The sequence below is a fragment of the Trichosurus vulpecula genome, chromosome 2 (genome assembly GCF_011100635.1).
Source record: "Trichosurus vulpecula isolate mTriVul1 chromosome 2, mTriVul1.pri, whole genome shotgun sequence".
Classification (NCBI taxonomy): Eukaryota; Metazoa; Chordata; class Mammalia; order Diprotodontia; family Phalangeridae; genus Trichosurus; species Trichosurus vulpecula.
The window spans coordinates 393,533,966-393,546,020 of NC_050574.1; the positions used below are offsets into that span (position 1 = coordinate 393,533,966).

At 38.9% G+C, this 12,055-nt stretch overlaps 1 protein-coding gene and 1 non-coding gene across 2 annotated transcripts in view; one reads left to right on the forward strand and one right to left on the reverse strand.

Moving 5' to 3' along the window:
* OCA2 (OCA2 melanosomal transmembrane protein) overlaps positions 1 to 12,055 on the reverse strand; it is a 625,581-nt gene that overhangs the window by 343,158 nt on the left and 270,368 nt on the right. Inside the window, exon 17 of the mRNA XM_036747301.1 lies at positions 10,285 to 10,393. Within this exon, the coding sequence (XP_036603196.1) occupies positions 10,285 to 10,393 (109 nt within the window). The remainder of the gene's footprint in view (positions 1 to 10,284; positions 10,394 to 12,055) is intronic.
* On the forward strand, positions 3,901 to 4,007 carry LOC118840474. Its single transcript, XR_005009666.1, has one exon. It is a non-coding gene; the product is annotated as a U6 spliceosomal RNA (small nuclear RNA).

A 12,055-nucleotide genomic window follows, 5' to 3' on the forward strand; every position in this document is an offset into this window, starting at 1 on the left:
GTTTTCAATTCTCCCCCTCATGCATTTGCTCTAGCCAAACCAACTTACTTAATGTTCCCCAGACACAGCTTTCCATCTCTTGCCTCTGGGCCTTTACTAAGGCTGTCTGTTCTACCTCTTAGAAGCCCTTGCTCCCTTCAAGGCTCAACTACCATTCCATTCCCTTGAAATAGCCTTTTCTGGTTGCCTCAGGTATTAGTGCCCCATTTCCATGACTGTATATTTATTTCGTATATATTCTGTTTTTACTTACCTATTTTGCATTCTTAGACGGGGTTGGTCAGGGTGAGATAGTGACTAATGTGAATCAACTAAACAGGGATCACTGAAAATGGGCATCAGCCCATTTTCTATATTAGAAATTATGGCATTTTTTATAATTTGCTTTTGGAAAATTATAAGGTAGGAGGATGGTAGGAATAAAGTATAACTTTATCCTGGAATATTTGCTTTTATGTTTTTTTAAAATGTTTGCTTTATTATTGCTTCAAAGTAGACTTCTATATAAAATTAGAAACAAAGTAATTGCTGACAACCCCAAAGAACTCTGCAGCACAAGCCCTTTATCACCAAAGCCATTGATTTTGTTCTTTTAAATTACCTAAGGAAGCTCCCTAATATTCTCACAGTGATTAAAAGTTCATAATGTTAAAATTGCATCAAGTCTGGGGTGTGATAAAGAATTCTGCCGCGACAATAAGATTTCAGATCCAATCTAACAAATGCAATTAAAAGTTATTACATTTTTAACATTCTAGCATTTGCCTTTCATGGTGCTTGGTAGAAAATTAAATATGAAACAATTTTCTATTTTAGTGTTATAAGGGCAGGAGGAATTCTCAATTTTTAGTGAAGGGGGGACATCATATTATGCTCTGTTTTGAGATTATTCCCATATTCTAGAACCCAGAAAATCCAAAGGGAATTAAACTGATACCACCACTGCAGGAATTAAAGAGGCTTAACCTTAATAATAGGAAGATAAAAATCAGATCTTGAACTTCAGCGTGCTAACAGAGAAGAGCCTTTTACTTTCCCACCTAGTTAAAGTAAGTTTCCTGCATGGTTAATATGTCTGGTTATTTATTTGTGTCACAAAGTAAAGGAAAATGCAACTTCTACTCTGAGGGCTTCTAACAAAAACTTCTAAAGCACTGAAGAAATTATAGGATAAAGAAAACTCAAGGTTGAAGTCACTTCCCATTCCATTCATTTAGAGACAATTGAGTACAGTGCACTGAAACAGCAACCAGGAAGAATTGATAGATAAGGTCGAAGCATGGGTTCTGAATGAAAATAAATTATACCTAACAGGGGAGGTAAGATACAGATGGATATATGTCAAAAGAAAAACTAAAATAGAAATGAGAGACAGAGGGACACAACATATCTAGGTATACCTTCCTTTACATAGTAGGTTTATTCTTCAAAAGTTTCATATGGGTTGATTCAGTATTGTTGCTTATCCTTTGTTATGGAAGTGATATTAGGAGGGTGATGTCTTGATTTGCAAGTGAACTAGATTTAAGTGAGGCAGAGCTGTTCAAAGTCATGGGCCTCACTCTCTCCACCAGAGTTATTGGGGTCCAGTGGCAAGAAGGTCAGAAAGACTGGCGATGGCCCTGGATGGGGTGGGAGATTGGCCTTTTTAAGCTATGATCTTTCCTAGGTCTCACCCAGGCAACATTCATTTTTTTGTGATTGAAGGCTAGGTAAGAATTGAGGCAAAAGATGGCTTATTTTACCTTCTCAAAAGAATCAATCTGGGAGGTGAAGACTCATGTTTTTTGTCCCAACCTAAATAATTGCTATTTACGCTCACTCTGAGTCATCAAAACCCAAACAATAAACAAGTAAGGTGTGGGCTGGGATCTATTATTCATCAATCAGTGAAAGCCAGAGTGATTTGGGTTTAAAGGCATAGTTAAGCAACTCCATTTGAGTGCCAATAGGTTTTATCAAGGCATGGTTTTCCAGAGCTATATTTTGAGAAATCATAAATGAAATCTATTTTAGATATAATAGAGAAGTTCACTATTTCAATCAAAATGAATTTATTAAGCACTTACAATGTGTCAGGCACTATGCTAAGAGCTGGGGATGTGAAGAAAAGACAAAAAACAGTTCCTACCCTTAAGAGACTTACGAGTCTGAGACAACATTAAAAAAATTCAGAGTAGATGGAATATAACTTTAAAGGTGATGATACTAGCTAATCAAGAGCTCAAAGGAAACTAAGAGACCATCTCTTCTACTCCCATCCATTTTACAAATGAGGAAACTGACCTCACAAAAGATTAGGTAATTATCTCAAGCTCATACAGTTAATAACCGGCAAAGCTGGGATTCAAATCCAGTTAGGACTCCAATAATAGCGTCTACCACACAATGATTTAAAGGAAATCTGTGATAAATGCTTTTATAAAACAAATTAACTCTCTTTCTCTGCAATGTCTCTTTTTATAATAAATTCATGTTTTCACAAATTTGCGGAATTACCTGCATACTTAATTGCCTTAAAATGAGGGTTACATAGAAAGTAGGAAATATGAAGAATGATGAGGATTTCTTGAGTGAATGGAATGATTGGAGTCAGGTGGGGTTAATCAGTAAAGGCTTCATAAAGATGAGTAGAGAATTTTGAAGGAGGCAAGGAATGTCATCTGGCAGAAGAGTGAGGAAGGCATATCTAATTCTGGGCTTTCTGCCTCAAGAGGGAGGTGACTAAAGTAGAGAGGGTTCAGCAGAGAGCCAGAGGGATGAAGACATGAAGACGGGACTGGAAAATACTACCAAAGAAGTTAAAAGCAACTGGAGTTTTTCAGCCTAGGAAAGAGAACTGAGTGTGTAGTTTAATCATGGCCCTCATATAAAACAATCATCTCTTAATGTAGGATGATGAACAGATAATTTTAGTCTATACTGAAAGCCAAACAGTAGAAAATAAGTATAAAATATCCATTCAACAAACATTTATGGAGGCCAACTGTGTGTGGAAAAGGACACTTGGGGAGGTATCAAGACTTCATGGGGCTTAGATTCTAGTAACAGGCTGATAAATGTAACAAAGGACTGGCCAATGAGATCCCAGACCTAATGAGCACGTACAACGTACTAAGCGTAATGCAATCTCCGCATAGACTCTGGAACATGCACAAATGCGTGATGACTGTTTCCTGGATACTTATCACACGGTGAAGAAAGGGCTTCTTATTAAGTATTGAACATTCATACAAAAGGTTTCCACTACCACAGCTCTCGTTCTCTTTTTCCAGTGGTGAGTGAAGCAATGCCTGCTCTAAGCAGGGGAGAGGAGTACATGCAGTAGCCTTCTGCTTCCAGCTCCCTATCTCCCTACCTGGGCCACCACATGATTATACCTATTTCTTGGCCTCTGCATTTGAGTTCATGCTCCCCAGTTACCAAAGTGGTATAGGGGAGAGTGTACTACCAGTTTAGGGGGATGTTTTATACTTCTCTTGCTGTATTTTCTTGATAAATATCCCTTTGTAAAAATTAAGTGATACTTAAGTGATCACTTAATTAAGTGGGTACTAGGATGTTAATCCTACAGGATACTAGAGTGTTAATCACTGGGTTAATCAATTAAATTAGCGAGAAGCTAGCTGTAACTGGCAATTGTTATTGGGTAGAATGTAACAGAATGGAGGCTTAAACCAATAACATTAGAATGAATAATCCCAATCCTTCAGGAATACCCCTAAAACACTAAAGGAGAGATTAACCTTGTTCTGGGAACTCAACTTTCCTATAAGAGTTGGAATTGTAATGAGGACCCTCCCAGAGCTTATAAGGCATAAAGACTCTTGTGGGAGTCTGTGTATGCATGCTTAGTTGCATTTATAGCAGTCCAAGTGAGTGGTAATAAAGATTTGTACTATGCTCACTTCAGCAGCACATATACTAAAACTGGAATGATACAGAGAAGATTAGCATGGCCCCTGCACAAGGATGACATAGAAATATAGGAAGCATTCCCATATTTTTTCTGAAATCACATGAGGGAGAGATCCCTTCTGTCTGGGGATCTAGGGAGGAATCTGGGAAGGCATCATGGAAGTAGTGAGTCTCAAGCAAGCCTTTGCAGGATACATGGCTCAGTATCATTGTGGGGTAGGTTGTTCCAAGGCATAAGCACAGCCTTGGCAAAGATGTAGAGGGGGAAAAGCTCAGGATGGGAATCCATCTGGCCATCTGCCCTGTGCTGGCAGAGGTAGCCATAGGACCCCATGGTCTGCTTCCTAGTCTTCTTCCAGCTCTGTATCTCCCTTGCAGAGTGCATTCCAGTGAGTCTCCTGTATCAAAGAATTCCTGTCACCCTCCCAGTAGTTTGGCTTTATCTTGCTGATAGAATTTGTCTTCTGTGTCCAAAGTGGCCCAGGAATTTTGATTATTTGTGTCCATCTTCAAACATCATCATCCAGTGGCCCCCACTGTGGGATCATATGCTTCAAGGATGAAGGTACAAGTTGTCAATAACAGCCCAGTGGGGTTTCTTTTCCCTGTTTTATCTCCCTAGCAGCACATTATAAGCAAACAGTTGTTATGGAGACAGTACCTTATTTGAAAGGAAAGCTTTAAATCCAATAGTGAATGGATGAGATTATTGCACTTAATTCTGGAATCAATCAGTGAACAGATATTAAGTGAGGGCCATCATCCCCTGTGTTCTCTTCCAAGAGGGATACAACAGTAAATGAATTGAGGCCTCTACCCACAGGGAGCTTGCAACCTAGCTGAAGAGTTGGTATACATCTATTAAAGGATGAATGGTACGGAGAGTAGGTACCCCAGAAGCTCAGAGGACAAAAAGATCTCTTCTATGTAGATCATGGGCACAGTGCAAAAAGCCCTGGCTTGAGAGTCCAAGGAGTTGGTATGAATGCCAGCTCTGGGGCTCACTAACTACATAGTCTCAGGGAAGGCTCTCTGGGTCTCAGTTTCCTCATCTGTAAAAACAAAAAAGGGGGGGGTTGCACTAGACGATTTCTAAGGGCCCTTCCAGCTATGAGTCCTTAGGTGTGATGATCTTTTAGAGAGGAGAAAACAGACTCAGAGAAGGGGGCAGGACAGATCATAAGCTCTGGATGACCTTTAGCTCATTTTTAGTAATAGCTGCAGTCAGCTGTGAACCTCTGAAATGCAATCCCTTAAATTACTTCCATTTAATTCAGCATACATGTATTAACCACCTGCTGTGTGCAGATTCCCCTCTTGCTCCCTTCCTGAACACCCTACAATCTTTGGGTCGTCATTGTTTCTCACTCTATCCCAGGCTCTGAGAATTTTCAAAGAGAGAGAACCCTCTCAAAGGAGCCATCAGTCCTGGTCCTGAGACCAAACCCAGGCAAGATGAGATTTGATCTAGTCTGCCAAACCGCAGGCCTTTTAGATGCAAGGTGATGAGCTGGGGGAGTCCATTTTTAAGATGCTGTCTTTTTAGCAGGGATGCCTGGTGCCTTAGAGGAGGGAAGTCACAGAGTTCAGTTTAATTCAGCAAATATTTACTTAGCATCCACTACCTGCAAGGCAGTCTGCCAACTGTTGGGAATAGAAAGACCTGTAGTGAATGAGTCATTTGCCTTTAGGGAGCTTCCATTTCACTGGGAGATAAGGTGAGTACCAGAAGAAGAAAATGCAAAGTAATTCCAGGTTTCTAGAGGGAAAGAGCTTTAATAACTAGGAAAATGAGGAAAGGCCTCAGGTAGAAGATAGCGCCTGAGCTGGCCCTTGAAGAAAGCTAAGGGAATGTCCCAGTAAACGAGATATCTTGGAGCAGTGACTTGCTGATTAAGGTGTGTGACCTTCCAGTTTACCTAATTCCCCAGATTCAAAATTTAGAATATCAGAACTGGTTCCTACCTTAGAGATCAATATTCTCTGGAAATTGAGAGAATGCCCATCTATTGGGAGATGGCTGAACAAGTTATGGTATATGAATGTAATATAATACTATTATGCTATAAGAAATGATGAGCAGGTGGATTTCAGAAAAAAAAAACCTGGAAAGGCTTACATTAACTGATACTGAGTGGAGTGAGCAGAACCAAAAGAACATTGTACACAGTAAGAGCAACACTGTGCAATGATCAACTATGATTGACTTATCTTTTCTCAGCAGTACAATGATCTAAGATGGTTCCAAAAGATTCATGTTGGAAAATGCTATCCACATCTGGAGAAAAAAAATGGAGTCTGAATGTATATTAAAGCATATTATTTTCACTTTTTTGGTGGCTTTTCCCTTTTGTTCAGTTTCTTCTTTCACAACATGACTAATATGGAAATATGTTTACATAATTGCACATGTATAACCTACATCAGATTGTTTGCCATCTTGGGGAGAGAGGGAGAAAAAAATTGAAACTCAAAATCTTGTAAAAAATGAGTGTTGAAAACTATTATTACATGTAATTGGAAAAAAATAAAATACTATTTGCTCCCCCCAAAAAAAGAAAATTAAGTCAAGAAAAAAAAGGAATCAATATTCTCATTTTACAAAGAAACTGAGGTTCAGAGGGATCAAGGGTGACTTGCTTACAGTCACACAGGATATAGGTGATAAATCACCAGAAAATGCTGTGATATCTGATCAGTCTCTCTAAATATTGTCTTCACATAGCACAGAGTTCAACAGTTATCACAGGGCCTAGATTCTCATTGTCTGTGGATCACTAGACTTCCAAGTACTTCCCTCATTAACTGATTAGTTGATGCCTAAAATCCCACCATTAGGGCAACTTTCCTGCACCAACAGGACATTGGTAAAATGTAAATCATTCCTCCCCAGGCACTATAAAACTGTATTGGATCAGATCCTTTCTTGAAAGAAAAGCTTGTTAGTGGTAAAGGGGTTGAGATCCTGAGCCCAAAGCGGTCTCTGAGTGAGGGAGGAGGGCACGAAGAAGATACCAAATGATAAGGATGCTGGTCCCCAAAGATTGTTTGGGGCTTGCTCTGGCTTGCTCAGTTCCATCTGGTGAGTTCCTGTCTATAACCCTGGTCTCCTGATTTTCAGTCTAGACTTAGCACACCGTGAACGAGTATTTTAAATAAAGAATATGTGCAATTATAAATAAAATAAAGGTTTATACTAGGGTGCTGGCAATAAGAATAGAGAGGAAGGGTGGGTATGAGAAAAGTTATGGAGTGGATATCAATAAAATTTAATCAATGAATGAAGGAAAAGTTCAAAAATAACTACAAGGTTATGGATAAGAGGTACTAGGGTAATGGTGATACCACAGACAGCAATAGTGAGGTCAGAATCAGAAGATTCACAGTTAAGAAGAAAGCAAATAGATTTGGTTTGGAACTTAATGAGTAAAAGGTGCTTGGGAGTGTTAAACCTGAAAATTTGGTTGAAGGAAACAACAGAGGTAGGTGATAGAAAAATCCATGTTGTTTATTATTTTCCCTTAAAGCATAGCTAAGCTAGCTTACTTGTACGTACAAGGAGTCAGAGCATAGGCTCTGGCTGCCTGAACAAAGGAATGAGAAAACTCATATACGTTATTTTAGCAGACCTAGCAAGCCTGTATTACCTCATTTTTTATGACCCCCATGTATGTTTAACCATGATACAAGAAGAGGATTTTCCTTAATGGAAAGAATGTTGACAAAGGTCAGTTAATATTAAGTGAGGTAGTCTCTCTTGGGTTTAGGGTCTCATCCCTTAATGGCTAACAGGTATCTGGCCTTGTTGACAGTGGTAAGGGTATTTCCTGAGCAAACTTTTAGAGAGAACAAAGAAGCCCAGGTCCTGGATCTTCATCCAGTTACTCATTAATTCAGGCTCTGGGTCTGGTTGAAATTAGAAATGATATAAAATAGTATAATATTTTCCACAGGAGACATTCAACTGGAGATATCCTGAAGGTAACTGGGGATATGTGTATATAGTGGAAGAGTGGTAGGGACTGGAGATAGAGGTTTAAAAGTCACCTGCACAGAGGGGCATGAATACACCAACAATCTAAGAATTCAAAAGAAATAGTCTATTTTCAAAACATAAAATATCCAGATTAAAAGAATACTAAATAGAGATCTTAAATCACACATACAATCTCCAAAAAAGAAAAAGAACTAGTTGTAAACAATCCTGGTCCAGATGGAATTCTATCAAACTTTTAAAGAACAATTTGTACCTATATCATACAGATTATTCTAAAAAAATGAGAAAGTATGCCACCAAATTCAACTTCTGAGACCAATACAGTCCTAATACCTAAACCAGACAGGGACAAAGCAATGAAAGAAACCACAAAACAGTACCATTAATGAATATCTATTCTAAAATATTAATTAAAATTATAACAAAAAGATTCAGTAATTTATAAAAAAATCATTTACTATGATCATGTTGAACTTATACCAGGGGTGCATTATGATTAAACATTGGGCAAACAACATGATTAATCATTAAAAAGAAAAACATCCCAAACCTTTGATTATATAAATAGATGCAGAAAAGGCTTTTGACTACAACACTCATTTATGCTAACAAAAATAAAACATTCAAAGTGTTGGCATAAAAGGATCTTTTTAATGTAATATACAGTACCTACCTAAAAGAAAAAGCTAGGATTACATGCAAAAGGAAACTACTAGAAGATTTTCCAATAAATACAAGGATAAAGTAAAGATGCTCCTCTTCCTCATTGTTATGTGCCAAAGATATAGAAGTTCTAACTATAACAATAAGACAAGAAACAGAAATTAAATGCATGAAGATAGACAAAGAAGAGATAAAACTACCCCTATTTACTGAAAATATGATTATTTATTTAGAAAATTGAAAGAAAGAATGGAAAGAAGGGAGGGAGGGAGGATGGAAAGAAGGAACGAAGGAAGGAAGAGAGAAAGAATCAGACAAGGAAGACAACTTTAAAAGTTACATGCTGAGCTTATTATATTTACAAGAAAAGCAAGCTATAAGTAATAGGAAGTTTAAGTTTCATACACAATCTTCTGTTACATTATGCATATGGAAATGCCCATTTTATCTGATATCTATTAAGTACCGAATAAGAAAATATAGTGGACAAATTTTCATTTCTTTAAAAATATTTCTCTTTCTCCGTAAAGAATAGATCATAATCTAGGATTGTTAGTCTCTGCTCTTTATAGTCTTAAGAGCGTATAGCTGAGATAAGTATGCCAAACATAGCACAAAGGTTGATTTGTGGGGACATTCAGAGCAGTCACTGCTATCGTCTCTTCTCTTTACCCCTTCTGAGCGCTTCCATCTGTGCTTCTTCCTCAAAAGAGGTAAAAAGAAAAAGATTCACTGTATCCCTGCCTACTGAGAGAGTTAACTTATTTACTTTCCTCCTCCTGATCCTTTTGCCTTACCCTCACTCCCAGACAAGAAGAATGGCCCACCTACTGCTGCATAGATTCCACAATTGATATAGGAGTGCATCAGGGAGATGGCAGCAGTAGGAACTGTCCAGCTGAAGGACTTTCAGGAGAAATTTGACAGCAAGGCACAGGTTCATACATTATGACCTTAACTACTGCATTAAGAAAATGTAACAAATGGCGAAGGTCATGATACCAAACAACTGATTCCTGAAACTCCGACTCCAGCTAACTCCCACCCATCCCCCACTCAGACTTTGTCTCTATTGGTTTTTAACTAACCTCCTCTACAGACATCACTATTGTCTTCGGACAAACACAGCTCTCTGATTAATACCCCAGCTTCTGACTTCACCTTTTTGCAACATTTCTGCAGCCTGACTGTTCTAAGATTCATATCTCTGGCCACCAACCTTGACTTGTTCATACCACAATTGTCCCCACTCTCACCCTGTAAGTTTCACACACACACATACACATACACACAAATCATCTCTACCTAGGCCTTGAGTGAGTTTGGTGGGAAAATGGTAGAAGACCTAGGAATCTTTGAATACCAATAGTGTAAAATTTGAGGCAGCTAAGTGGCTCAATGGATAGAGCACTGGACCAAGAGTCAGGAAGACCTAAACTCAGATACTAGTTGTATGACCCTGGGCAAGTCACTTAACCTCTATTTCCCTTAAATCCGCTGGAGAAGGAAATGGCAAACTGTTCCAGTATCTCTGCCAAGAAAACTCTGTGGACTGTATTGGCATGCTATGGTCCATGGGGTCACAAGTAGACAGATATGACTCAACAATAACAAAAACAGCAATGTAAAATTTGCCTTCTCTTGTCTATATTATCAGATTCAACATCTATCAACAATAATAAGCAAAAAGAAATCATGCTACTCACCAAGATCTAGATGAATGCCTGGAACAAATGAATTGAGAAAGAACATGAAGATAACAAATCCCAGCACAGTCAGGCATTTGATGAGGAGAATTTTGTCTGCTATCCTATGCTGTGGAAAGGAAAAACATAAGTGTGTCACCCAGCACATTCTTCTGAATTCAGCAATGTTTTCAGTTTTTAAAGTATATCTTATTTTTATTGATACCTTTCATTTCAGAATATATCCCACCTTATTTACTACCCTATCAATTGAGCCATCTCTTGTACTGAAGATATACAAAGGGGGAGGGGAGGAGGAAGCAGCTCAACAAAATTAGCCAACACAGGGACAGTGTCTGATAATGTTTTGTAATACTCCACACCTATACTCCCCTAACACTGCACTGAAAGAAAAAAGATGCATTTTTTCCACCATTCTCTAGGTCCAGGTTTAGTCACTATGATGAGGTAGAAAGGAGTGTTCAAGGCAGATGGAGCAAGCAGGATTCAGGGCGTGAGATATGAGATAAAATGTAGGATGTGATGAGCCAGAAAAGTGAACAAGAAGACTATGCATTGATACCCACACCTCAGACTTATCTGTACTCCTTTCCTGTTCCCCTCGCCTATCTGTGTGCCTTCATAAAGCACTCCCTAACTACCAGACACTCTAGAAGAGCTCTTCCCTTCCCCTTCCCCATTCCCCTTGCTTGTATATATGCATTTACAAAGACACTCTGGATTACCCAACATTCCAGGCATTCCAGAGCCATGCTTTTTCCCCCTCTTCCCCTTCTCCTGCTCCCTTTACCCCTATGGCATCATAGACCAGACACCTAATCTGGCTGATGCTCTGTCTACCATAAGGAGCAGGGACCACTGGGTACATCACCCCAATAAACTCCTTTTCTTTAACTTAATTATGGTCTGAGCAAATTCATTCAAGACACTGAGATTCTTCATCATTCTGGTGCACCCCAGTATTCTGGGGTGCCCCATGAATCTCAACAATTCTAATCTCACAGAATGCAGTTCCTTTTTTTGTTGGTTTTTGTGTTTGCATTTCTGTATTTGTAACCCAACTCTCAAAGCCCATTGGTATGGAAGTCTCTCATTTTTCATTGGAAATTAATGCCTCATGCTTGGTGAAGGATAGAACAGAATTGAGGAGAGCAGGAGAGAGGAGAGCACTAAGTTCTTCAAGTCTTTGGACCTGATTCAAGTCTCATCAAGTGCCTTAGAATTTCTTCAGACTCTGTACTTGCTTCTGGCACTTCTGACTTCCAGCTTTGAGAAAGAAAATGGAAGAGGACAACCTCTTCCAACCTTCAGGTTACTGAAGGAAAAGACTCTGGGAAGAAACTGACACAAGAGGAGGGGACAATTTCCATCACCTTATCCCAACTTGCTACATTACAGACTTCAGGGAACTTCCCCTGGCGGGGGGCAGAGATCTAGGACTCTCTTGGCTGAACTAAGTTACCTCACTCTTAACGGGAGATCTCCTTCATTGTGCATTGACTGGTATATATTCTTTCTCTAATTTCTACTTGCTATGTACTTGGATAAATGGGTTTCTCTGCTACCTGCTATATTGTATTTATTGTGGAACTATTATTTTGTGGGAAAGGAGTTAAACTTAGGATCTGGAGGTTAGGGGTCCTCCTTTCCTCAGTAATGAAGAGTGATCAGAAGTGATCTGAAAACATATATCCGCTTAGACTAAAAAAATATTTAAGGGAGCAGATAGATATAATTATAGCCCAGTACCCTCTTTCTCTGAGGAGAGCAG